The sequence below is a fragment of the Marmota monax genome, unplaced genomic scaffold, assembly GCF_021218885.2.
Source record: "Marmota monax isolate L192 unplaced genomic scaffold, Marmota_monax_Labrador192_F-V1.1 WCK01_AAM20220418_F8-fsc00028, whole genome shotgun sequence".
NCBI classification, from domain to species: Eukaryota; Metazoa; Chordata; class Mammalia; order Rodentia; family Sciuridae; genus Marmota; species Marmota monax.
This window is the reverse complement of record NW_026694779.1, coordinates 9,305,704-9,332,574: the sequence shown is the minus strand read 5'-3', so window position 1 is coordinate 9,332,574 and position 26,871 is coordinate 9,305,704. Positions and strand designations below refer to the sequence as shown.

The following is a 26,871-nucleotide window of genomic DNA, read 5'->3' as shown; positions in this document are numbered from 1 at the left end:
CCACTGCCTGATTTTTTGAAAAAGGAGGACTTCACTCATGCCAATTTTGAAGCTCCTCCCACATATTATCCCTCTTCAGCCTCAATCTCCAGGGTCTTCATGTTCTCTTCCAGAGAACATGAAGGGGGGACGTCCCATACTTAACCCATTCTCAGCATGAAGCAGCCAGATTTGATGTTCATCCCAATTCATTAGACCCCTTTCAGAGTCTGGAATGGAGGATATGGAAAATAAGCCAAGGACAGTTCCCCTAAGTTTTTGACATGTAAAATCCCAGGCCTCAGCCAGAGGAAAGGAACACAAAAGGAACTGCACTGAGCCCCCCACCCCAATTCTGGGTCACCTGAACAGAGTTAAGCCCCAGGAAATTCCCTGTCCCACCTTAATGATTTGGGGGCATGCTTCAGCCCACTGCCATGTTCGGCCTTGAACATCAGTTGTGCCAGGGTTCCACTGGTTGGCTCTACTGCTGAGCACCGAGTAAAGAAAAGCCTGCTGATGTGAGGTGTGCTTCCCATCTCCCACCTCCATCACTCCTGTGTCATTTGTCCTAACAGACATCATAGAATTCCCACACTCCACGTGTGCCCAGGCTGTGTTGCAGGGTGGGGACTGTTGTGTGTAAAACCTGTTATTACATATGGGGATGTCATTGCCAGTGTTAGATGCCACAAGGAAGAATTAGTAAGAATTGAAGGTATTAAATAAAATTGTAATTTCACTTACTTTTTGCTGCTTAAATTTTACTTGAATATATTTAGTAAATTAAGACACACATGTGATTTTTGCTATTTTACCAGTTAATTTGGTATATAAGGAATGCTTTAAAATTTTGCCAATTGTTTGGTAAGTAAGCAGTATTTGCTAATTTAGTTGGGAAGAAAATTATACTGGCTAAGTTTTTCATTTATGTAGATGCTCGACAAACCTGTGCTACTGTTGCTAATTTTTCAATGGCAAATAAGGGGTACTTTCAAGTTTTGCTACTGTTTTCAATTTACGTATGTAGTTAATATTGGATATGTGGAAGTTTTTCTAAATTTTCATTGTGGTAAATAAGGTATACTTTAAATTCGGCATTTAATTCCTAAGTTTTCCATTTAATTGATATGGTAAATAAGGACAACTCAGAGTCTGCTGATTTTTCCATAAATATGGTAGAAAGGGGGGACACTGGTAAGTTTCTCGTTTTAAATTTAGTTTATGTGGCTAATAGGGCCACTTACAATTTGGGGCAATTTGCTCTGTGGTAAATCTGGGCAACGCCACATGGACGTTTTCCAAGTTCTGTAATTACTTTCTGTATTAAATAGGGGGATTTGTGTGGTAAGTGGGGCCAAGTGCAATTTGGGGCAGTTTTTTGAATTCATTCTATATGAAGTTTCACCTTATATTTACATGGGAACATTGGGCAATTTTGCATTCAGTTTATGTGGTAAATGGGGCCAGTTGGAATTCTGCCAAGTACTGTGTTGCCTTTATGTGGTAAGTAGGGCCACTTAAAATTGTACTTTTGCCAAAAATTGTGTTTAATGTATGTGGTAAATATAGGCAATTACGATTTGGGGTAAAATCTGCATTTAACTTATGTAAATAGAGCCACTTTTGATGGTGGTCAATTTTGCCCTTTATTGTATGTGCTAAATGTGGGTCACTTGGAATTTCCCAAATGTTGTAATTTAGACACTATTGCATTGAGCACATGTGTAAGAGTCAGTAATGATGGGCAATATTTACCATTTTATGTCCTACACGTCCACTGTTTGAATCAAAACCTGTCCATGAAATAAAATAGACAAAATTCAGTATCACCTGTAGTTTGCACACAGGGTTGGGATCTGTGGAAAAAGAGATTCTTACATAAGTCTTTTTCAGGCTAAAAGTGCATGTTTTAATATTTTCAAAATTTACAAATCAGTATCTCTCAGAAGCTACAGAAAATTGAAAGCAACAAACTCCTCTGAAAGTAACAATATACACAGACCTGCATCTTTCAAAAAGAAACGTGCACTGCTTCCCCGCTGTTGAACGCCGCTGCCAGAATAGGAGTAATTTGGTATGTATACCTCCAGGTCCTGTCACTGACACAGAACCAGAGCAGACCTGTGGGATAACACTCCAGAAAATAAGCTGTGGTCTCCTCTCCTCCTCAACGTGGGTAAGTCAGCAGGCCGCCATGTAATGTTGCTGTTAAGTGATACATTTTAGGCATTAATTTCCAAAGCAGATATGAGAATACCAATTTGTTAGATTCCTATCCATACCACTTCTGTTTACAAGCAAAGTATCACTTTGTCTGGGCTCAGTTCATCATCAGTGTCTGGAATTGTGGGCAAAAGAGCAGATCGAGTCAGACCCCAAAATTTTTGAGGTGACATGTCTTTTTTGGTGGCTGTGAATTTCCATCCGATGTGACTTGCACATATCTTACACTGGGCGATGGTCCATGCATACCTATAAGATGAAGGACAGATATTAGCCAAACTACACCCAAAGTTCATTACCTGAATCTGAAAGGAAGAACAGACGCTTTAGAGCAACACTGCAAGAGTCATGCACAAACACCAAGGTGGCCCTCAAGTCAGCTCCATAGACACTTCACCTGGCTGGCTGATGTAATGTGGGACCTGACTCCATGTTCATACCGTATGTTTTCTTCTATTAGAAACAAAAATCAATACCACAAAACGCTCTTTGTACTGCAGTCAACTTAGAAAACAAGTGTGCTGGACAGGTGATGGAATAGTCCCAAGAACTACTACTAACCTCCTTCATAGAGGGCAGGTATTCTGCACTTGAAACCAAGGGAACATTTGTGGCAATGTGTTACCTTTCTTGTCCTTCATTTTCTCCCCAGGAGTAAAGTCCCATATTTCAATACAATTACCGTCACACCTATTTTCAATGAAAACTCTACCACCTTGCTTAGAACCCTACAGTTTTTTGCCCATTTTGAGGCAAGCAAAAGGAGCAGCTACATTACCCAGGAAACCAGCTGTGCTCTGTTGAAGGCCGGCCTATCAGGTTCAAGTTGGAAGCTTTATACACGGTCAGTGTCTCATGCACATATCCATGAGGATTCACATATGCTGCCATGGGCCCACATAAGGATAAACTAAAAGGCAGAGAAGAAAAGAAACACTTCCTGTGAAAAAACAGGGCTGCGTACATCCCAGTGATGACCCAAAGACAACAAGTACTTCAAATTCTGTTGACAGTGTATTTGCTCACCCTCAGGCAGCTGATTTATCAGAATTACCCTCAAACACTTATAGCAAAGCCCCATTTTCACAGTGTACCTTGGGCCCACAGGACAATCTTCTAACACCTGATTCGTCCCTGAATACCCCTGTATCACTCACGTCATCCTCTGACACACACAGGTACCCTCCAAACACCTTTTAATGGGTACATTTTCAAAAAGAGGAGGGTAACAATTGCAACTGTTTGACTTTACCATGCTGCTGCTAAACTTTCATTAAAACTGCTTTATTTATGGAGGGTAATTCTGGAACAGTGATGGGGAGACAGTTGTGAATGCATGCAATAAAGATCATACCTGAATATTTCATTTTTGGTTGTGATCTCTGTTTCCTGACATTGTTTACAGCAAAGGGAAGTACACTGGAAAGTACAGAAAAAATACTCAGCGGAACAATTTTGCATTCATTCTAATGCAATTACCTCATTAACAAAGCTGGCAGGACAAAAAAGGTAACACATTGCCACAAATGTTCCCTTGATTTCACCAGGTTGTACAAGGCATTCATATATACCTGCCCTCTATGAAAGCACCCTCCCACCTCTGAAATGCCTCACTTAGTGACCTGAAGATACAAGGCCTCCCACAGCACTTTGGAATCCCTAACAGGCTGTTGGCTTTGCCAAGAGGCAGTGTCCCTCTACAGCACAGCCTCCCTCCTGGTCCCCCACCTGCGCATACTGGTTCAGGGGAGTCTCAGTTCACTGGACTCACTTTGTTCATGATGTCCAATTCACAGCGAAGCCGCTGGACGGCACTGCCGATTTTAAGGAGCTGAATTCTTAATACATCATCAATAGGAAGACACGCGGCCACTCTGTAAGAAAAATCTGCAAGACATGAAAGGATTTAAACTGATGAATCAGATGATGTCCTTTGAAATGACCCTTTCCCTAACAGGATTCCCCAGGACAGGTTAACATAATTACAAACAATTCTAAAATACAGCATCTACTATGTAATGTCTAGAAAGTACCCGATAAACAGATCACTGTATGTTACAAATGGCATGTCGTGGGACAGGGGTTGTTCTATGCCAGGGACGTGTTCTCAGGAGAACTGCTTAACTACACTATGGATTTTCTATGCAAAATTTTGCCTACAGTAATGGTTTCACAGAATGAGAGAATTGTGTTACAATTACTTTAAAAATGTTTTTCCAGTTACTCCAAGCAAAGAAAATGTGTATGCTTTTTGGACTTAAATTGGTTACAAAAACAAAACATTGATTCTTTCAGGGCAGAAGGCTTGACCTTCTTTCAGCAACACATCACAGACCATGAAAAGAAATTAACTTTCCATACCTATTGGATTTGAAGGAAGAGAATCATCTTTTAGATTTTCATCCCACTCATGTAGCTGTTTCTTAATTCTATCCATCAAGGTTTCCTGGTTTAAAATAAAGTTGTCATAATGAAGTTCACAGGCTTACTAACATGTACTGTCATCTTTTCAACTCTTTGCAGTGCTACCAGTGGTAGCACTGCATTCAGTACTGTGGAGAGACCTCAGACCCTCAGCACCATCGTTTTGTACACTTTCATGTACCTGGGGGTGCATGTGTGCTGCCCCTTCTTGTGAAGCCATTTCCAGCTCACTACAGAGTTCTGTGGCCCCTAACTGACACAAGAGAGCTTACTGCATGCACCAAAAACACCCTCGTACTCCTCCCCCACACCCCATCCACAATGGCACCAAAGCAGCAGAAGGAAAACTGCGACTTGCTCTAGTGGTGTCATAAACCCTTCTCCCAAGACTTGAGGCTTGTGGTCAAACCTGTTTGTTAAGAGGAATGACTGGGATGTGTTCATCCTCTAAAACCTGTTACTAACAAAACATTACAGTTCAGAAAAATACTTGGCCCCAAATCCCTGGGTAAGCGATAGAAACTGGGCTTTAAAACCATCCAAGATTCTGCACACTGTCCACCCATGTGCCTCTTCCGGAGTTTTATAAAACGTGGCGATGCCCAGCATGAGACCTCAGGGAGTGCCAGGCCCCATGCGCACGTCAAGCAGCAGGCTAGTGGTCGGGAGGGGAGGGTAACACGCTCACTTAGAGAAAGACCAAAACATGGTAATAAAACACTGCAGTTTTCTACATGGGAATGCCGCCCAACCCGAGAGAACCCCAGATTGTTTAATAAACCCTAAATTATTAAACTTGTGCCCTTCAGTCACAAGTCACCAGAAGCTAAAACTTCCATTAGTGGGAGAGACTACCCATCGATACCTCAGACTCCCTGGGTTTGACTCCAGATGTCCTATGTACTTTAGTTCTGAAAATAGCACAAGCATTCTTATTTTGCTTTAATGACACTAGTGACACTGCTTGCCACAGAGGCCAGTTTCACAGGAGTTACTTACAGCATCATACAGAGAATACAGCCAGCGGGGCCACGAAGTCAGATTTGCACAATGAAACTTTCTCTGAAAACAGAAAAAAGTCACTTAATAAAACCCCTAAAAAATAAAGACTCCTATAATGAAAAATTAACTTACAAAGAATTTTGGCTTAAAATATTGTCTGATGTTGAAAAGATTTTCGTGACAATCGTGTCAGATGATGTTCTGGCCTGACCTCATACCTTCATGTCCTCCAGGTCTGACCACAGCCAGGACCCTCATTCCTACCGCAGAAACCCCTGTCCCTCTTTCTGACCAGGAGAATTCCCGGTAAAAGCCTCCCTGGTGCTGTGTCCTCGCTGTGCGCACCTCGGGGAGGTGCTCAGCGCTTTTGCTCCTGGCCACAGGCACGTGTGCGTGTCACCTCGCTGCACACCGGGCGACTCTCCCACAACGGCACTAGTGGTACACAGCGTGTGCACTGAGGAGGCCTACAGTGGGACAGGGGGTGGGGCCACGAGGGCCAGGCCGGTTCGGCTGCTCCTTTCCACTGGACCCACCCGGGAACCTTGAAGACCTTTGACTTTTCTGGTGACACTGAGCTTGCGACACACTGGGTAGGTACACAGGGCATTTTCTCCACACCCTTAACCTTCGAGCCATCCTATAGACACATTTTTCCCTAAACATTCCGTCAAGCCTAGCAGACCCCCAGCTGAGGTCCGCAGCGTTAGCGCCACCAGCACTGTGGCTATGGGGACGCACGCGGGGTGCTGGGCCACAGCCAGCTTCCGCTCCTCTGGTCCCTCGGGTTGGGAGGTCCCAACCCCAGGGACCGTGTCAAGCCCTGGCCATCGCTGAGCGCAAAGTCAAGGTGTGGCAGCAGCCTGCCCGTTTTAACACTGGGGTGGACCAAGGGATAAGAGGGCCTCTAAGGGCCAGGAGGCACGGCCTGCATCACCACCAGCTGCCCCCCCCCACCCTTGCAGGACCCGACCAGGAACCGCTCAACACGCAATTCCCGCTGTCTGTGTAGACACTCCTGGGGCCTCTGCCGAGCCGCCCACTCTGGGCCACAAGAGCTACGCTGCAAGACGGCAAGTCCCCCTCCAGCACACCGAGTGGGGACACCCCGTGCACCGCTGCAGCCGGCTGCCTGCAATCCCTGCGGGCACACAGGACCCACAGGGAAGGACACCTGTTCCAGCTGCTCCAGAACCTCCCTCCTCTGCAATGCACGCCAGCCCCCAGGGATGAATCCAGCGGAACCCCAGTGACTGAGACTTAGACCTCAAACATCAGACCAACCACAGGATTCGGAAAGAAAACTACATGTTCCACAGGACACCAAAGTATGGCTACCAAAAGGACGTCCCGCAGCAGCCCTGTCACTGACAACACAACCCATAATGTGACTTCAAGAAAACACAGGGAGGCCTCCCAGGAGAGAGGACGGCGGGCACTGCCAGGAAAGCAACCAGGGCTGGGCCAGCCTCCACGGGCAGTGAGGCCCTGGTTCCATGCTCAGCACCACTAGAAATAAATAAATGGCGGAATTGTGTCCAGCTACGACTAGAAGATAAATATTAAAACAAACAAACAAAACAAGAAAGCACAGGGAGCCCATGGAGCATGAAAGGGGCTCACATCTGTCTCTGTATAACATGTACGTTCACCACGACAAACACCTCAACACACAGCAGCCCCAAGAAACGGGGAAAGAGACACAGAGGACACCCCAGAGAACCAAAAATAAGGGAACAGGTCACCAAACACAGATCCTGGTCCTGCATCCATCAGACCAAGTGAGTCAGCGCGACGGGGGAGGTGCTGCTCGGGGACATTAAAAGCACCGGGAGTGTTGACCTCAACACCCTGTGCCACACCACCACATGCAGGCTGGGCGACTCCCTACCTGTGTCCACCCAACCACCTTACCCCAGCTGTGCTGCAAACCCACACTCTGAGACACAAAAACGCTGCTCTGTTCCACGACACTTGAGATGGCCCTAAGGACAGTGTTCACCTGGGAGATGATCCTCAAGGAACAGGATGCTCCCTGTCAGGTATCTTACAGCCGTGTTATGGCAGAGGGTCACTGTGAAATGCCATGTGCTACTACCAAAGCCAAAGTCTTCAGTGAAGGAAAGGCCTGCTTGGTTTAGTCATCCTGCTGCCCAGAGATGGACCCAAGACCTCCTCACTCACTTAGGCAGGGGCTTAAACCTGAGGATCTAAAACAGGAGGCCTCTCCTCTAAGCTCTCCTGGACTTGAATTACTGGAACCACTCAATGAAAAGAGAAAAACAAGAGGACCACCAACAATGGCAAGGGACCAAATACTCTACAGTAGTGATGGCAACCGTCAACACTGTGGCCAGAATCTCCTGGGCCCTAAGAACACCACGTGGCTACAGGGAGCATCATCTCCGTTGTCAAGGAAAGAAGCACCAAAGGACGCAGCACCTTATCCAAGGTCGCTCAGCTAGTACATGGGGAGTAGCCAGGATTTGCACATAGCACACGTACCTGTCACTCACGGGACACAAGTTAAACCTAAGACGAGCACCAGGCATCACACTTATGCATCTAAGATACGTCGCTCTTTACCACTGACTACAGCCAGCCACAAGTAAGCTACATAAAATCCAATGTCTAACTTCCTTCTTTTTACAGTAAGAAAGTCCTCTAAAGTTCTGTATCTTGATTTTACCAACAGATTCTAAAAGCTCTAAATCAACTAAATATGCCTCACATAACTTAATAACTAAATATGCAAACAGAAGAGAATGATACCAGAAAGGATCAGCTACCATTCATACAGCAATGGCCAAAACTCAGGTAGGTGACCTTGATGGTCTTAAACTTCTGAGACCTACCCACATATCTGGCCCCAAGAAGAGGCGCTCCCATCTTACATCTGAGTGACACTTCATAGCCCTTCTTCAAGAAAACCACCTCCATGATATATTTTGCAAAAGAGTTCAAGAAAATGTTAGTACTAATCCAAAATTTTAGACACTTAAAAGTGACCCTAACGGATTCTCCGGTGAAGTAACCTTCCCCTGGCGGTGGGCCTCACCACCGAGAGCAAGCACAAGGAAGTTATCACCTGGAGACCCTCCACAACACTTCCACTTGTAAGCCTCACGGCTATGGCTTCAGCTTTCCCTCCCAACCATACAGACTGTTCAAAAACTGAAACTCCAACCCACTGGGTCTTCAGGGTGCAATGACAACAAAAGGACAAAACAAACGTCCACACAGAAAATCCTGACCACAGCACGTGAACGACCAAAGGTGCTCATTTATTTTTTTCAGGAGCTATCACCATCAGCAACATACTAAATATAATTTATCCAAATAAAAAACTACCAGCTTTTCTCTTTTCTTCTTTCATTTACTAAATTCCTACTTGGAAATGAAACTGGACGCTTATTACCCGAGACTTATGACGATGGCAGGTGCAGAGATGCATGTGCACGCAGGTAAGGTGCCCGCGGAGTGAGCGGCTAGTCTGTCTGAGGAAGCCCCTCACCTGACACGGCACAAAATGCGTGATGAAGAGCAGTGCCGCATGCACCATCACATGTCAGCAGACGTGAAGACACAGCGGTCACATGCCGACAGACCAACAGGGAATGACATCTATCAGTGGGAGAGATAACAGCCTTTCAGATGACTGTAATGGGATAGAGTGAGCTACACGGGAAAACACAGTTCCCACCAGGAGGAACCACACAGAATCAGTGCTCAGCAAGGAGAACACAGGGCATCCCTCTGCACGGAAGGGTCGTTTTTAGTTTGGATTCATAACAGGCACTCTGAACATTCTACTCCACCAATAAATAACAGAACACACCCAAAACAAAGTCAAGACAAATGGCAAACAAGAAAATGTCTGGAACTCATTAATTATAGGGATTATGAAGATTATAAAAACTTACAGATGTCAACCAATCACTAGAAAGATGTGTGAAGATAATAAACTTAGAAATGCAAATACAAGCTTTTCTGAAACAAAATGCTAATCCTGATACTCATCCACCTTACATCTCCAACAGGAGAGTATGCTTCACTTACCAGATCAGCACATATCAGGTCTGATACCCTCTGTGACTCTGTAGTAAAAACAATAATGAGACCACAATAGGTACCACTCTCCTTAGTAAGGTACACGGAAACTGTCAACACTACAAATACAACTACCCTCAACCTGCTAATTCCACTCCTCAACACTGACCAGACATTTGCATCTATAAAAGGACATGTGTACAAGTAACCACCTGCAGATGTCATCAACAGGGGAGGGGTTACCTAAGTTACAGTGTTGCCATACAACAGCCTCCTGGGCAGCCTTAAAGAGAAAACTGTGGTGCTCTACAGACTGATATGAAAGCATCTCCTATAAGATATCCTAAGTAGCAAGAGGCTTCAGAGCGGTACACTCTTTCACACAAAATAGGGGGCAGAGGAATACCTGTATCCATCTTCCTCCACTCTAGGAAACTGAAAATCTGACCTCACATCTGCAAGCACTATTCTGAATCAATGCCCGTTTTCTCCTGCTCCCCACGACGCACAGGAGCAACACGGCCTACACATCCAGCCTCACTCACTCCTCAATACCCACTGTTTCCACAGCTGAGCTCTCTGTACGTTTCACGCTCAGCTCTTTTGCAGTTGGTGTGTCAAGCCTTTCTAAGCGAACAAGCAGATGGTCCAGGCGAGCAGAGAGTACACTTAAAAACAGTTAGGTGGTGTTCCAAGTGGGTTCAAGAGTCCTCATTTAAATGTGGATTTTCCCTGCAGTACACCTAGTGAGTGAAGAAAGCACTGCCCGGGGAAGAGGAAGAGTTTCCAGCTCCCACTGCAGGATGAAGGCCTCTAGGCAGAAGCAGGTGGGAGACCGACTCCACATCTTTAGATCCACACGTGGGCTCTTCCTGTAAACGCTCCCTTGTTGGAAAGGAAGAGGACACAGAATACTTGGAGAAGGTTCAGTGATTATCCTTCCCATCATTTGCGATACTCAGTTTTCAATGGCAAATGTTAATGGGAAGTGCAGACATCCTGAGCTCAACTGGACAGGTCTCAGGAAGACCACAGCCCTGGTCCTGCCCCATCTTGTCTGCCTAAATGAATGAAGCGACCTGGTCAGGTTAGCATCGTGTAAGCCTCCTGAGATCCTGAGTACCTTAAGTGTCCCCTGAAGACTCTCCAGTGCACTGCTCAACGTCACATTGGGATCTTGACATCAACTTGGGGCAAGAGAGAGGTCTAGATCTGTCCTAAGATAGCTCAATCACATAATCTGGTCCCTGGTAAGCTAGTGCCCAGCTAAAAGTGCAGCAAGCAAAGCACATCCGGTCCCACTATGGTACCTGCACCCCCTTTTCCTGTGCCTCTCTGATGCACCTGGAATGGCTCTGAGAGGTCTCTCTCAAGTAAACTGCTCTGTAGGTCCCGGTGTCCAAAAGACAGCAGCCAACTCTTCACCCTGTCATCCAGATCCCAAATTTCAGAATCTGAGACATTCTCAGTTTAACAAGGGAAGCCCTTCAAAAATCCAAAAGCCACACAGGATGAATACCCTCCTAAAACTCCCACGCCCCCTGTTTAGCCCCCGGCAATGCCACACAAAAGCCAGCCAGGGCTGACACCTGAGAATCCAGACTGACTGACGGAAGGCGGGACGTGACAGGGAGTCAGCTCATCTTCTCCCAAACCAGGATGTGCTTCCTGGCTTTCCTTGCACTCCTTCAGCCGTGAGGATCCAGCTGCAGAGGGCAAATTCTGATTTCACTGTGAAGGTGCTGAGGTGCTTCCACCACAGAATGGGAAGATTTTAATCAGTAATTAGCCCCAAATTAAACTTTAAAACGCTATCACATTAGCTTAACTGAAATTCAGGTTTAGGATCAAAAGATCCTGCAGGCAACATGAAAAATTCGTTGTACACACCTTCCAAGTGTTGACTCTAATTGCTTTCACCTTATGACTGGAACAAAACAAAAGAGAATTTATGGCTTTTAAATGGTTAAGAGCTTTTAAAAACCCATACCTATACACTGAGAAAATACCCACTGATCGCAGTAAACAGCTTTGCAAACACTGAAGTGACAAGCAGGCAGCATCTCAATGCCACTACTCTGCCACCACAGGATGACTTCATTAGGAAACTGGCACCAAGCACACCAAGACCCTTCAGGGGACTCATTCCAAAGCCACGCCTCAGAGCCCACACGCTGCAGAGCTGCCTCCCACACGTCTCTGTCAACACTTAGGGCTGCAGGTAAAGCTGCTGTGAGCACGGTTTCCCGTGGCTCCACTGTCCACAGAAACAAGGTCAGAGTCCACTTCCAGAACCCATATCAGATCTGGATAAGGAAGCACCACGCAGCTACACAAAACCCACAACACACTGATGTTGTTAAACCTTCAAAAGTCTCTTTTTGTGGTTGTTTGATAATCTTTCAGGAGTCTAATTAGACCTTTTTATTAAAATCTCCTTGTAAAATCTCATTAAAACACCTCATAGCATGTGTGACCAACCGACTGAACATACAGAATAATGAGCCCTCCTGGCTCATCTAAGCCAGCCAGGCAGGGACAAGCCCCGTCTACATCCAACACTCTGGGAAAACTGGAGGAGTTCTACCAAAAGAACACTGAAAGTCATCGCGTACCACGCAGAATGCGGACCTCTGCATTCAGAAACTAGTAAACTCATCCTTGAGGCAGAGCTTCGACAGTGACTACTCTACACTTAAAGCTATCTACCTCACTTCCTAAGAGCAAGAATGATCCACCAAAAATGCACAGAAGAGCTAACGCCCCAGCCACAATATCTGGAGAGCGGGTGACTGAGAACCCCGTGAGGCCCACAGGGTGTCCCAAAACAGTGTGCTCTACCACGACTCTGTGCTACCCCAGAGGAGCCCTCTCCCTTCCTTAGGTACACGTCCTTACCATTGAAGAGCCAGACATGTGACCTGAAGTGTAAGTAGAGATTCTATCTGCTCGTTTCTACACGAATGACGAGCAGTCACGCATACCTCACCTACCCTGTGACAACTTGCTGCTTCGCCAGACTATTCTTTCACTACAGCCACCTGTGAGATCTTTAAAAGTGCCAGCTACGATCAACTACAGGTAGACCACAGCCACAGAAGGTGTCTGGGGAACCGTCCGAGTCTTCAGTGATTCATTCTTTCAATGGAGAAAAAAGCAACCTGTCTTAATTGGTTGAAGATGCATAAAAAAAAGCAGTATCTCACCTTCTGGTATTTCTGCCACCATTTACATGAATACTGGTCTTCCCATGAGACAGGTTTTGAAGGAAATATCTGGCACTTATTGAGGGATTCTAACTGAACTGCAGACATGGTTGAAGGCAACACACATTCAGGAAGAATTTGCACTTTAGCTTGCTGGATTCTAAAATAAAGAGAACCAAGCACGGTGTTCATTTTCAAGATACACTAACTCAAACTGTAAGTTTCTAAACATCAAGGAAATTTTAAATACTAACATTTTCTAAATGTTTTTAAAACATATTCACTAAATAAATGCTGTTGTTAAGATATAAGACATTCTCAGAAAATAACTTCATTTCATAAATCATAGAACAGTTCATGCTACAGATAATCTAAAGTATGAATTTTCAATCTCACCATGGAATAGAAAGGAATGTCTTCATGAGTCACATAAATAGAGTTATATTTGACATCAGCCTACTCCTACCACGACTGCTCATCTTGATACTTGTAACCAAACTTCTTAAGACAGTTTAGACATCCCAACCCTCCCATGTCCCCCACAACCCGTGCCGCCTAAGTGGGGCCTTTCTCATGTGTCATCCTGAGAGGCAGGTTCAGAAAGAGAAAATCACAAGCCCATTTACAGGGACGCTTCAGATGAGACTAGAGAACTACATGGCCTCTACGTCCATGTGCAGCCCTCTTCTCCTCCTCATGACCTTAGGGGAACATGCACTCGACTGCCTTTAAACTGAAGAATCACCGAGGCTTTCTTGATAGAGCCTTCATTTTCTAAATGCTACTCCAGAGCATCAGACTTTCAAACACCTGTCACCCATTAATGCAAACGGAGAGGCTGTCCCTGTGATCGACCCTCCTGGGAGGCAGCTTTAGAAATCAGGTCTATGCTACGACAGACATGCAAAGGCTGGAAGAAAACACTTTGGAATGATGAAATCAAACACACTGGAAGCCCCTGCTTTTAAGACTCTCATATGAACTATGGCGTTCATAACATCCACTGCCTTCACCCACAAAACGCTGAGAATAAAATTCTGATACTTCTACTCATTTATTATATGTAAATAGCTAAGTTATCTCAAAATATACAGGTTTAATTTAAAAATATACTCATTGTACTAACTTCATGTCCTACTTAGTTAGTATGCTCATTAAAATACAACTTTAATCTGTTAAAAACTTTGGAAAATGTTAAAAGTGACCATTTTTAATTCCAGAACTAAGGTTCAACTGATCCCAGTCAGTGGGTTGGATCCCCAGTACCAGTGCTGGGAGGAGGGGAGGGACACAAGCAACATCTCAACTTCAGTGTGTCTATATCGTGTGTGTGTGTGTGTGTGTGTATGAATGTGCTGTGTGGGGACTGGACACAGGGAGCCTTACCACGGAGCCACATCCCCAGCCCTTTTCATATTTCACTTAGAGACAGGGTCTTCTGAGTTGCTTAGCACCTCACTTTTGCTGAGGCTGGCTTTGAACTCACAATTCTCCTTCCTCATCCTCCAGAGCTGCTGGGATTACAGATGTGTGCCACCACGCCCAGGCCTTTTGATTTTTGAGACAGGGTGTCCCTAACATACAAAGGCTGGCCTGAAACTTGCTACCTCCTGTCTCAGCCTCCTGAGTTGCTGGGATGATGCGCCATGGTGTAAACTGTACACCATCCTACAGATGCTCATCAGAATCTGCTTCTTAAGGTCAAAAGTACCCGAATTGAGGTACTTCATGCAAATATTATGAAAGACTTCATGCTTTCATTCTGATAAAAGCGTTCAGGCTGTGGAAGTAGCTCCGATCACCTCGGAACCCCTGGTCTGCACTGGGAGACTCAGCGCTGCCCAGACCCTCCTTGTTCTGCAGCCTGGAGGCTGCTCTACACACAGGCTGGTTCTCCTGCCAGCTGAGTTGCATTTTTAGCATAAGGTAGTTGTGTTTCTTCCCAACCTGTCGATGGCAGTTGTTCTGTGGTATGGCAACATAATTTATATAAATGTTATAAAAACAAAATGTGTGAACAAAAATAAAATCACCTCCATGAATACTAAAACATAAAAAAAAAATTTCTTCCACATTCAGTAAAGACAACTCTAATAGTAGGGAAACACCACACTAACCTGAACATTTTCTGTGCTCAAATGACCTCGTGACTGACCACCCTTAGAATCCCTCTTAAAAAACAGAAATATAAACTATAAAAAACAGAAGTATACGCTATACACACAAACCACAAAAATGTTTGAAGCTATCTCTAGTTGACAAACCCACTTCAAAGAGAAAACCATCTCTCCATCAAAACCCAAATGACTACCTTCCTACATTTTCAATGAAAACATTTATAGTAGGTGACTTTTTCCACTAAGAATCACTGCTCTCAATTATGATAGGGAGGACGTATTCTCTTGCAATTTCAACACAATATTAATCCCATTCCAAGAAACAGGAAGTTCTGATTTGTGATACCCTTCTGTTTGTTTGTTTATTGATTAAAGACAAAGGTCCATATATTCAGAAAAGGCCAACCAAATAAACACTGAATTTAGCGACAGTTAGAAAGCAGTAGCATATTTTTATATATGAAGCATCACTTAGGTTAAAAAACAAATCAATCAGATATACTTCCCTGTAAAAAAGAAAACTGGCCCGAGTTTCCAATGTGCTATGGAGAAATTCTGGTGTCACAGAAAAGGCACTGGTGTGGAAGTTGGGCACCTAGAACCAGCCAGCTGACACACACTACTTGTAAGGCTTTAGGCACATTCTTTAACACTTGGCTCCCTAGTTTGAAAAAAAGGAAACAGCACTACATCATCTCCAATGCAAGCACTTCACCGTTTTTAGTGAAGGTGGTCTCAGGAAAGCACAGTGGCAAAGCCACAGAAACCTCACTCCATACACGCCTGTTACACCTTGGCAGACACATCTGTGTGAGAGGGCCTGACACAGGTCTGTGGGATACTGGCGTGGAGGCACCCTTTCCAAACCTTTTCCAGCTCTACCACTCTGAGGGCAGTGACCCTTACCAGAACCAAATCACATTCCTCCGCCCCTTCTCAGGCTCAGCAGACTGCTGCCATCTTGTGTTCAAAAGACTTTTCCACAACCAGATATAGAAGTCAATATGCTGAGAAATGCACTTTCTCCCAACTCAATTTCCCTGAAACTTTCTGGAAAATAGTATTCAAAGATTAAAAAAAAAGAACCAATTAGGTAAGTGTGTGGCTAATAAGTACTTCAAAACTGGCACTGTTAGCAAAATCTACAGCAACAAGATGACTGGTTATCACAGTGCAAAGCCCTGGGGAGATCACTCCTTCACGTCACATTTCTGATCCCCAATACAACATAACTAAGCCTCGGTCACCGTTCTCATTCAGCTCATCTACCCGGGGAGGCACACACGCAATCCTGTGAGGGTGGGACGAGGTGAGCACACACGTGTACCAGGAACGTTGAGGGAACTTCAGGAGAGAACCAAACCCCTCAGGACTCTGACCACTCCATCCCACATTCGAGTCCCAAAAGCCTGCCTGCAGTGGCATAATCTTGAGCGAACAGACAAAACCATAACACCTTCTTGCATTCAGAAGAAGACACGTGCAACACAAAGATCTGATGGATTTTCGACTCTGGCCACCATCACAGATGGATTCCCCAGGACAGGGTGGAACTGAGGAATCTGTGTGTACTAAACTTCCCAGATGACTCCTACGTGCCACAGGACAGAAGCACTGCTCAACACACAACAGCCAATGTCAAGACTACTGTGTTGTTTTAAATGGTTCACTATTTCTTAAAAAGAGGATAATGATGGTGAACTGGATCTTTTTTTCCTTAAATGTGGAATTCCTAGATTTTGTGACAAACTCTTACCTAGGCAGCCACTCCAAAATGAGTCTCTGATGAATGGTATAAACTCGGGGATTACTAAAGTCCACAAGGTGCAGTGAAGATAAGGACTAGTGGTCAGTTATCATGTGGGTATTGTTTCCGGGTGATAAATCCCATGGGTGCTACGTGTGGATGGGGAGAGCCGCTGGGTGGAGCAGGTATGACGTGTATGACTTTCAAACCTAACGGGAGCTTTGACACCACCTCCCCTGTCCTGGTGAGCACACCAAGACACCGTCTCTCGCTCCAAAGAGAGACCTTCTATTCCCAAGAAGCCACACCCCAAATGCCACTTTCCTTTGGGTTGACAATGCTCTTCTCAAACCTGGAGGAGTATGAGAATCACCCGGAAATCATTCTTAAAAGGTGCTGAAGTCTCACTTCATCCTGAACAACTCTCTGAGGATGGAAGATGAGGTTGGAACCAAGCATCTTCAGTTTTAAGAATTTTCTGGGTGATTGTGGTGGACCCCAAGTGGGAAACAACTGAGATATACTTCAGAAGGGAGAGAGAAACACTAATAAAAAGGCACAAAATGTGAAGATTTAGTAAAACAGAAAAAAAAAACAACAAAACACTCCATTGTAAAATGTTCACAAAGCTTTAAGACATGGTATTTCTTACCCATCTGACTGTGTTCTGAGTTCCAGGACTTTGAACCTTTGTCTTCCAATTGCTTTCACTTTCACTATTTCAATTCCAAAGTCTTGTTCTTCTCGATAGGCATATATCTCTGCTGTCGTTCCAAACTGTGCTTCCCTTTCCTGTATATTACTTCCAAGGAAAAGTTTTAAAGAAGATTTTTAACATTTGGCATTTATACATGCAAAATTAGCAGAAGTAATTCATTTGGGAAAATGATTTATAGTCATTGACTCTCACTTGCAAACCCAGTACAACTTTATTTTAAAATCACATGGCGGAGGGTACTGGGGTTGTAGCTCAGTGGTAGAGTGCTTGCCTACCACCCAGGCACTAGGTGTGATCCTCAGCACCACATAAAAATAAATGCATAAAATTCAAGATATTGTGTGCACTTACATCTAAAAAACAATTTAAAGAGTCATATGGAGGAGCATAGGAAAGCTTTGGGATAGACAATTAGAACATTTAGGAGAAAGAGTCACTGAAACAGTCAGGGACTCACACACCTCTGAACTCTCATTTCCCCAGCCAAACATTCTTTCACTTTATTAGACCTTCAAGGAAGGTATTCTGCTGCTTGTTAGCAGCACTGGGGCAGGGGCAGGGGTTGGGGGACGGGGCTCCTGAATTTATTCCCAGCCTCTAGGGCACATTTCCTCCATCTGCCACAGGGAACAAGAGTTCAGCTCAGTGGACCACTGCTCTGTACTGGTGCAACTTAACAAGTTTTGGGAGAGTAAAAGAGGAAAACAAAAAACAAAACAAAACAAAAAAAAAACGTTCTTTTGGAAAACTGATTCTGTACACGGAAATGGAAAAGCCCTGTTTCTCTTTAAATAAAGACAATTCTTGAAACTAACATTCTAGAAATGTTTTCCAGTAAATATTAATGAGCAAAAGTTTTTCAAGCATCAAAAATGTAAATTGGTTTAGATGGCAAATAACCAATATACTCTAATACTTCAAATCTCACTCAACAAAATTCTTTACTTCTTCTGGACATGCAAAATAATTCTCTACTTTGCCTTCAACACTGACCTCAGCTGCAAGTACACAAAAGGGCACGAGTGAGGCCAGTTCCCCTAATACTTTACCTGTATGCAAGAACTGCAAAGGTTCTATCTTTCTGAATTAAATTCCGCACCATACTGACTTCTTGAGGGCGAAACAGCTGTAGAGGTAAAGTCTGCCCGGGAATCAGGATCATCATCACCTGTGGGAGCACCGGGATCACCTGACAACTGTCGTCGTCATGCAAAGTCCTGCCATGGAACTCCTCCATGTCAGCGCCCAGATACTGCTCACAACGACAAGAAGGCAAGTGTTACCACACACCCACACACACACACACACACAAAACACAAGCTCAACAGGCTAAAGAAAAGTCAGAGTAAACGAGATATAAACAGAGGGGAAACATAACTATTTATGTGATGATCTTAATGGTCTCACATAAAAACCTAATTTTTAATCTATATTTACTGTTAAAACTTTCAAATCTTTTATCAAGAATCTGTCATACGTACATATTCCACAACATTTTGCAGTTTGAGCTGTTTTTCACAGGATCAAAAATAAATTTGGACATCTCTATGTCCAAATACCCCAAATGACAAGTATAAATGTTACTATGTTAAATAACACCTTCATGCCACGGGACCTAGCAGACCACAGAACAAGCCCTTAAAGGCTCTATTACTAACAAAACTGGAAAAAGGGCAACAACCTCTTAAAGGATTACACCAGTAAACAGTAGGAGCTGCTTACAAATAAAGAATTTATTATTTACTGTTGGAAAGTAGCCTGCCTCCTCACAGAATCTCACCATATGATGGAGCTGCTAACAAAAGTCAAAGTCATGGGGCTGGGGTTGTGGCTCGGTAGTAGAGCACTCGCCTAGCATGTGAGAGGCGCTGATCTCAGCACCACATAAACATAAATAAATAAAATAAAGGTATTGAGTCTAACTACAACTAAAAAAAATATTAAAAAAAAAAAGGTCAAGGTTACATATTTATGCCGTGTAAACTAGCCGTCCACATTGGGCAGGGTGAGGTGCCAGGCCAGGCCACCTCTTCAGGAATGTGACCTAGGGATGGATGTGCACCGACAGTGCCAGAGGAGTTATTGCACTACACACCGTGTGTGAGGTTGGCAGACTCGTGTCAAAATTTATGATGTTTGGTTTTTTTGCTTCTTTGCTGTCCTGGTCTTCAACTTCCATTTCAATTTCATCTTCTTCTTCACTCTCTGCTGTATAAATTACAATATGATAAGAAAAAAACTAATTAGACCCATGAAAACTTCAAATCTATACCTTTCAAATACATCACACTCTGGGGAGAAAAGGGTACTAGACGCCATACACACCGCTAACCACCACTAACTGTGAGGAGGCAGCCGGGGGCCCAGGGGCCACACCGCACTCTGTCACCAGGTAGCTTCTGTTGTTGTTGCTGTTTTCTTTTTAAATAAACTTTTATTTATTTATTTTTAATATTTTTTTAGTTGTTGATGGACTTTTATTTTTATTTATTTGTATGTGGTGCTGAGAATCGAACTCAGTGCCTCAAGCATGCTAGGCGAGTGCGCTACCGCTGAGCCACCACCCCAGCCCCTTAAATCAACTTTTAAATTTTACAATAGTTTAAGAGTTAGAGAAATAGTGGAAAATGTTCCCATAAACCCCACTTCTATTTTCCTCTACAGTTAATATCTTATGTTATAGTACACGTACGTCACAACTAGGAAACCAATGTTGGTACATTAGTGCAACTAAGTAAACTCTACATTTTATTGGGATATCCTGGTTTTAACCTCAACTCCTTTTTCAGTTGCAGATTTCCCTCCAGAATACCACATTGCTATGGTCAAGACTCCTCTTCAGCCTGCTCTTGGGAGGTGGGGGTAGTTTCTCAGACTTGACTTGGCTTATTCTGTACATTATTGCTCAATTAGGACTCATATGATGTAATTCTAGTAATCAGTCTAAGGTTACCCACTGTGGGGAGGACGAGAAGGATGGAAACGAAGTACTGTTTTCCATCACATCAGGGATGCACACCACACACCTGACTGACAGCCCTCATGCTAGCCTTCGTCATCACCTGCAGTACAATCCGTCAGCCCTCTCCACTGTAGAGTCGCTTTCCCCTCCTTTCACAAGGTACCCTGAAAGCAAATCACTCCGTCCACCCTTTAGGGGTGAAGTCTATGGTCCAGGGCCTTGTTGGGAAATGCCAACATAAAGTATTTTAACATGTCCTGTAGAGAAGTTTTCTCCCTTGCCAGTAATTCATTTTGACACTGTATACACTGCACCCTACCTCAGTAAGTCTCAGCTTCCTCGTCTGAAAAAGGACAGGCTCCAAGAAGACCACCTTGGAGAACACTGTTTCAAACTCCTAACTCTAAAGAGTTCCTACGTGTGGGGGGGGGGGGGAGATGAGAAAGATAAAGATCTATTAACTAAAACTGAAAAGAGATGTCATCAAGAATTCCACAGCGTTGTCCCACTGACACACTCCCTTCCCTGGCTCTCACTCACTCAAGAAAGTCAGATATCTGCAGTCACCATCATACAAATTTTGCTTTGTAATTTAAAAAATACCACAAGCAGCATAAAACATTTTAAAGGAAATGACGCAGACTGCTTCCTCCAGGCATACTTTTTAAATTATGAAAACTAAGCCAATATCCTTTAAAAGTGGATGCTACCATTGACAGGGATGAAAGTCAGAAAAAGCAACACTACCCTATGTGTATGGTATGATAGGAAGGCAGACGCAAGCCTTTCCATGCCACCTGTGGGCACATTTCCTATCCTAGGAGTCCTGACCAGGATTTATTTTGCACCTTAGGGAATATTTGAAAACATCTGAAGATGTCTTGGGTTGTCACAACTAGAAGAGTCCTACTGGTGACCTAGAGTAGGTGCTTGGGGAATCCTACCAAGCAGAGCACACCACAAAGAATTGCTGGACCTGAAAGGTGTCAGAGACTAGGAAATGTGAGCTTGGACTACGTATAAACATGGACTGAACCCTTCTGACCTCACAATTCAGGCATTTTAAAATGCCCCCAAGAAAATTCTAAATACTTAATTTGTCATTTCAAAGGAGTCATTTTTTCCCCTCTGCGCAAAACATTCTTTAAACAAACTACTTCCACTGAGGTCCCTCTCACAAGACGTTTCACAATAGGGTAACTGTGGGGGTGGGGGGAGTTCCCATTTATCCTCATGAATTAAAAGATTTAAGGCTTTAAAGTTCTGTCAAAGACAACAACATAATTGATTTGACTTGTATGCAAACAGTCAGGGCTCTGATACCGGTTGTATCTTTTCTAAACACAAAAGTTTTTCCCGAGAGATAACAAAGAAAAATTTAAACTGATGAGAAAAATATTCTGAACCCAATTCTCTGTATCTGCAACTCTGAAAGCATGGGTTTCACTTGTAATGTGGAGAGACCAACTTTCTTACTCTACTGAAAGTTTAAAACATGAACTACTGGCTCAAAGGCTGGAATAAATACTTCTCTAAATTTGCATTTTAAGTCTTCTGACTTCTGGCATCTAAATGACCACCTAGTATTATAGAAGCTTTTCTTATAAAAGTGGCTAAGGCCCACCTCCCCCACTGGGCTGTTTATCAATGGATCTTTTCTCCAAGATAGATTTTTCCCATCTGAAATTATTCAGCTATTTCCTTAGCATTCAAAGTGGACTTACTCTTTAAAACAACTGGTATCTCAAGATTTAGGGAAATGTAGTATTTGTCAATAAAACCGCAGGTAATTTAGAAACCAGCATTACTATATATATATACATCTCTGCACCCTTTCACTTTTCCTTTTCCCCCCATAGAAAACACAGGCTGGCTGTTCAGAGCTACCGGGGTGAGGTCTGATGACTCATCTCAGGCAGGAGCACCATGTGAATGCCAACAGAACATCAATATCCTCCCTCTTTTATTCCCCATTCTCCCTGAAACTCTGGATTTGGCACATACACAGGGGGGGCTGATGATGCTGGGAAAACAGCTCAGGTCTGCTGCTGCAGGTTGACACACCTTTATTTGAGCTATGATGGCTTCAGGAACGACCACTGACCGACCATGGTTTGTTTCACAGAAAAAGGGCTTCCTATATAGAGAGACCAATCAATACTGAGCACAGATTCCCTCAGTCAACTACCTAAAAAAAAAAAACTTGAGACTGCTTCTCAGCAACCTACAAGAAAAGCCCTTGGCCAGAGATGCAAATTCACCAACAATTTAGAACCAACCGACCTCCTAAGTCTTACCTTGTGCATCCTTAGCCCCAGCAGGTGAGCCTCCAGATGAACCTCATAAGGCTTTTAACCAATCCCTCTAACCCCCGAGCCATCGCCCCTGTGTGAAGAACCACAATGGCATTCGTTTAACTGGCCTTAAATCAACGGACTCTGCCAATCATCATTCTCAGCACGCTCACCTAGACCGCAAAGCTCCTCAAGTACCAGACCTCATTTGGCACCTCCACAACACCTGACACCCTGCCTGTGTTACAGTGAAGGGACTCAGGGGTTTGCGGGAGGCTGATACCACTATGGCAAAGCCCATCTTGACTGCAGCCGTCTGTGAATAGTTTGTGCAACGATGCACATTTTTTTTCTTTCTTTTTCTTTCTGAAGTCGTCGTGCAATACTCCAACACACAAACCCGAGGTCTAAATTTCCACAAAGCACACCGTTAGGACCCGAGGCAAGGGAACCCCACCGCCCCACGGATCTCAAACCGGTGGCTAAGAGACACCAGCTGCGCTCGCAGGCCAAGCCACGTTCTGGTCCCGACGCTGCAGCTGGGTGACCTTGGGCGAGTCACTCAACTCCTCGGTTCCTACAGAGAGGGACCTGAACGGTGACAAGTGCAGAAAAACGCAGCCAAGCCCGGTAGGAGCGCAGCACGCCTCGGCTGTCACTCATTCGGGGACAGGCGCCGGGGGGGAAGTCACCACAGCTGCCCCGCCCGGACCCCGGCGGCCCCGCGACTCCGGGGCCCTTCCGCGAAGCCGAGCTGGGGGCGTGGGGACGGCCCGGGCGCGCGCGGTCCCCGTCCCCGCGCCCGCTGCAGCCTCATCCGCAACCGCGGCGTCCGCGCCCTCAGGGAAGCGCCGGGGAGCGGGCGCCGGCCGAGGCCCACGGCTCGCAGCCCCCGGGGCGCGGCCACCGCCTTTCCCGGCCCCGTCGAGCCGCCGGCGACTGCGGGCGTCGCCTCCCACCCGCGGCTGTGCCCCGGGCCCGGGAGTTACCAGGCAGGAGCGGCAGGTGGTTGCCCATGTTGTGCGCAGCGTCCTGTGCGTCTTCCTCGTCGGCCATGTCTGTTTACCCGCAAAGCAGGTCGGGACGGGGCGGAGCCTCCGGGGGAGGTTCCGCGCCGCCGCCGCCTCGCGCCGGGGCCACAGCGCCCTCTAGCGGCGCCAGCGGGAAGGGCCCCAAAGCCGGCCTGCAGTCCGGGGCGGGAAAGCTGCTCCCAGCGCTGCAGGACCAGCTGCCCTCCTCCTTGCACAGCCCCGGGGCCATGTCCAGCCCTGTCCCGACGTGCACGTGGGGAAACCGAGGCTCAGTGTCCAGTCTCCACCCGATTTTAAAGGACAGGAGAGGATGGGCAAGGAGCAAACAGAAACCTGTTTATACACCATGAACTTCAACAACTGAGAAACACAGAAACGAAGACCGGAACGTGCATGGGTTATGGGGAGAACGGGATTGTCCCTGATTTTCTCTTCCACCCGTTCAGCGGGTTTCACATATAATTCATGGATGAGGAGGGATTCATCTGAAACAGACATTTTAAATGATGCTTTTGCAGAACCGAAAAAGGCTGGGTTGGTAAATAAAATTGTCAAAATGAATTGGGAATGGAGCCACCATTTGACCCAGCTGTCCGTCTCCTCCTTCTATACCCCAAAGACGTAAAAACAGCTCGATACAGGGACACAGCCACATCAATGTTTATAGCAGCACAATTCACAATAGCTAAACTGTGGCGCCAACCTAGATACCCTTCAGTAGATGAGTGGATAAAAGATGTGGCATATATACACAATGGAATATTACTGAGCAATAAAAGAAAATCAAATCATGGCATTTGCAGGTAAATGGATGGAGTTAGAGAAGATAATGCTAAGTGAAGTTAGCTAATCCCAAAAAAAAACAAATGCTGAATGTTTTCTCTGATATAAGGAGGCTGATTCATAGTGGGGTAGGGAGGGGGAGCATGGGAGGAATAGAAGAATTCTAGACAGGGCAGAGGGGTGGGAGGGGATGGGACAGAGTATAGGGTTAGAAATGATGGTGGAATGTGATGGACATTATTATCCAAAGTACATGTATGAAGACACGAATTGGTGTGAATATACTTTGTATACAACCAGAGATATGAAAATTGTGCCATGATTTTATTCTCTTTCATTGCTGAGTAATATTCCATTGTGTATATATGCCACATTTTATTTTTATCCATTCATCTACTGAAGGGCATCTAGGTTGGTTCCACAGTTTAGCTATTGTGAACTGTGCTGCTATAAACTCAGGGCCTTTGCACCTGCCTTTCATTTTGCCTGGAGTGTCCTTCCTCCACATCAATCCACGACTTCCTCCCTGGTACCTTCCCTGTCTTCCATCAAATGCCCAACATCCAGTGGTGACCCTTTCGCCCATCCATTGGTTGCCATCCTCATTCTCGGATCCATATTTTCCTTCAAAGCATTTGGGCACTTCTAACATATTATGAGGCTAATTATAAAAAATGGTGTCATCCCCATCCCCTCAAGAATATAAGGTTGTGACAAGGGGCAGAGACGTATGCTCCTGGCATTTGGTAGGTGAACAAAAGAATGTTGACTGAATGAATGAATCAGCCGTAAATGCTCAAAGCCCATGAATGCTGTCCCACGCCCCTTACCCATGCTCTCTTGCAGCAAATGAGGTCCTGTGACCCACTACTGCCTGGTGACATGGAGAGGACATTGGCTTGGTAGCCTTCGAGAAGGACCAGGAGGAGAGGCAAGTTCAGGAGAAGATTTTCCTTCAGGATCAAAGGCTGACGTTTCTTTCTTACCCACTTCCAGCTGGGGCGGAGATGAAGCTCTAGACGAGTTTGATGGAGAAAACCAGGCAACCTACTCCAAATAGCCCAAAGAGCTTTTCCAAGAAATCATGCGTTTTTACAAACAGCAAAACTAGATTGAATAGGGTAGGCATGTTCTGACATGACTTCTTGAATAGATCAATTCGCTGATGAATTCATGGTCAGGTCATAAATCTTCTAATTATTTCCTCTCTGGGGCCAGAGCATGTACAGTGGATTGATGTCCATCGTCCTAAGAGAGCTTGATTCTTTGAGAGTAGCGCTACCCTCCACAACGCTGTGAGATAGATGTCAAAAACTGGTGACCGTTGGTGGGAATGTAAACTATGATAGTCATCGTGGAAATGAAGATGGAGGTTCCTCAAAAATCTAAAACTAGCACTACCAGATATGATCCAGCTATCCCACACCTGGGTGCTTACCTGAAGGAATCATAGCCAGCGTACAATACAGATGGCTGGACACCCTACAACCGTCTGTATCACAGGACACTCATAATAGTCAACTTTTGACTCAACTTATGTGCCCATCAATACATGAGCGCAAAAAAAATGTGGTATATGTACACCGGAGTGTTATTTAGCTATAAAAAAAGAATGGAATGAGCCAGGCATGGTGGTTATAGCTGCCTGTCATCCCAGCGGCTCAGGAGGCTAAGGCAGGAGGATTGCAAGTTTGAGAGCAGCCTCAGCAACTTAGTGAGACTCTAAGCAACGTAGTGAGACACTGTTTCAAAATAAAATATAAAAGGGGCTGGGAATGTAGCTCAGTGGTTAGATGCCCCTGGGTTCAATTTCTGGTACAAAAAAAAATACAAGAAATCATGTCATTTGCAGAAAAATGGATGGAATTAAAGATCATCACGTTAAGTGAAGTAAACCAGATTCAGGAAGACAGGATCACATGTTTTCTCTCACATTTGTTGTATTTTGAATTTTCAAGCTAAATGCTTGCCAACGTTGAGAAATGGAAGAGAGTGCAATATCACAATTGATTTTCAGCTTCTCTTTAAAAAAAAAAGAGGATGAGTTGACAATCACATGTTAAATTTAGGCTCGAGAAAAGTTGTCTTCAGCGGTTGATTAGATGAGGCATTTAGATGAACAGTCCCTAATGGGCAAAGACCCCTCCTAGCCGGAGTCACTTGGCATTTGTGTTTACCACTTCTTCTGTGAGTGTGGACAGTGACCCCGTGTCCTGATTTGCCCAGGACACCCCAGATAGCAGCATAATTATTACAGAGCACCCCTCTCAAATTCACTGTGCTCCATTAATGAATTATATGACCCTCCTACACACAGAGCGATAGAGGACCC

The 26,871-nt window shown here is 44.9% G+C and overlaps 1 protein-coding gene across 3 annotated transcripts; it reads right to left on the bottom strand.

Moving 5' to 3' along the window:
• Positions 1–1,867: 1,867 nt before the first annotated feature.
• Crbn (cereblon) lies at positions 1,868–23,811 on the bottom strand. 3 transcript variants are annotated; one of them, XM_046425413.2, is made up of 12 exons: positions 23,715–23,775; positions 20,751–20,845; positions 19,565–19,677; positions 18,519–18,721; positions 17,404–17,553; positions 12,888–13,047; positions 5,629–5,691; positions 4,567–4,651; positions 3,977–4,092; positions 3,560–3,624; positions 2,984–3,115; positions 1,868–2,454 (listed from the first exon to the last, which is right to left on the bottom strand). In XM_046425413.2, the coding sequence occupies exons 3-12, from the start codon at positions 19,646–19,648 to the stop codon at positions 2,274–2,276; spliced, it is 1,239 nt and encodes a 412-aa protein (XP_046281369.1). In that variant the 5' UTR covers positions 19,649–19,677; positions 20,751–20,845; positions 23,715–23,775; the 3' UTR covers positions 1,868–2,273. The 3 variants fall into 3 exon arrangements, with proteins under 3 accessions (XP_046281369.1, XP_046281368.1, XP_058428986.1); XM_046425412.2 differs by lacking the exon at positions 20,751–20,845 and having other exon boundaries at positions 23,715–23,811; XM_058573003.1 differs by lacking the exons at positions 20,751–20,845; positions 23,715–23,775 and adding an exon at positions 22,496–22,586.
• Between the last annotated feature and the right edge of the window lie 3,060 nt (positions 23,812–26,871).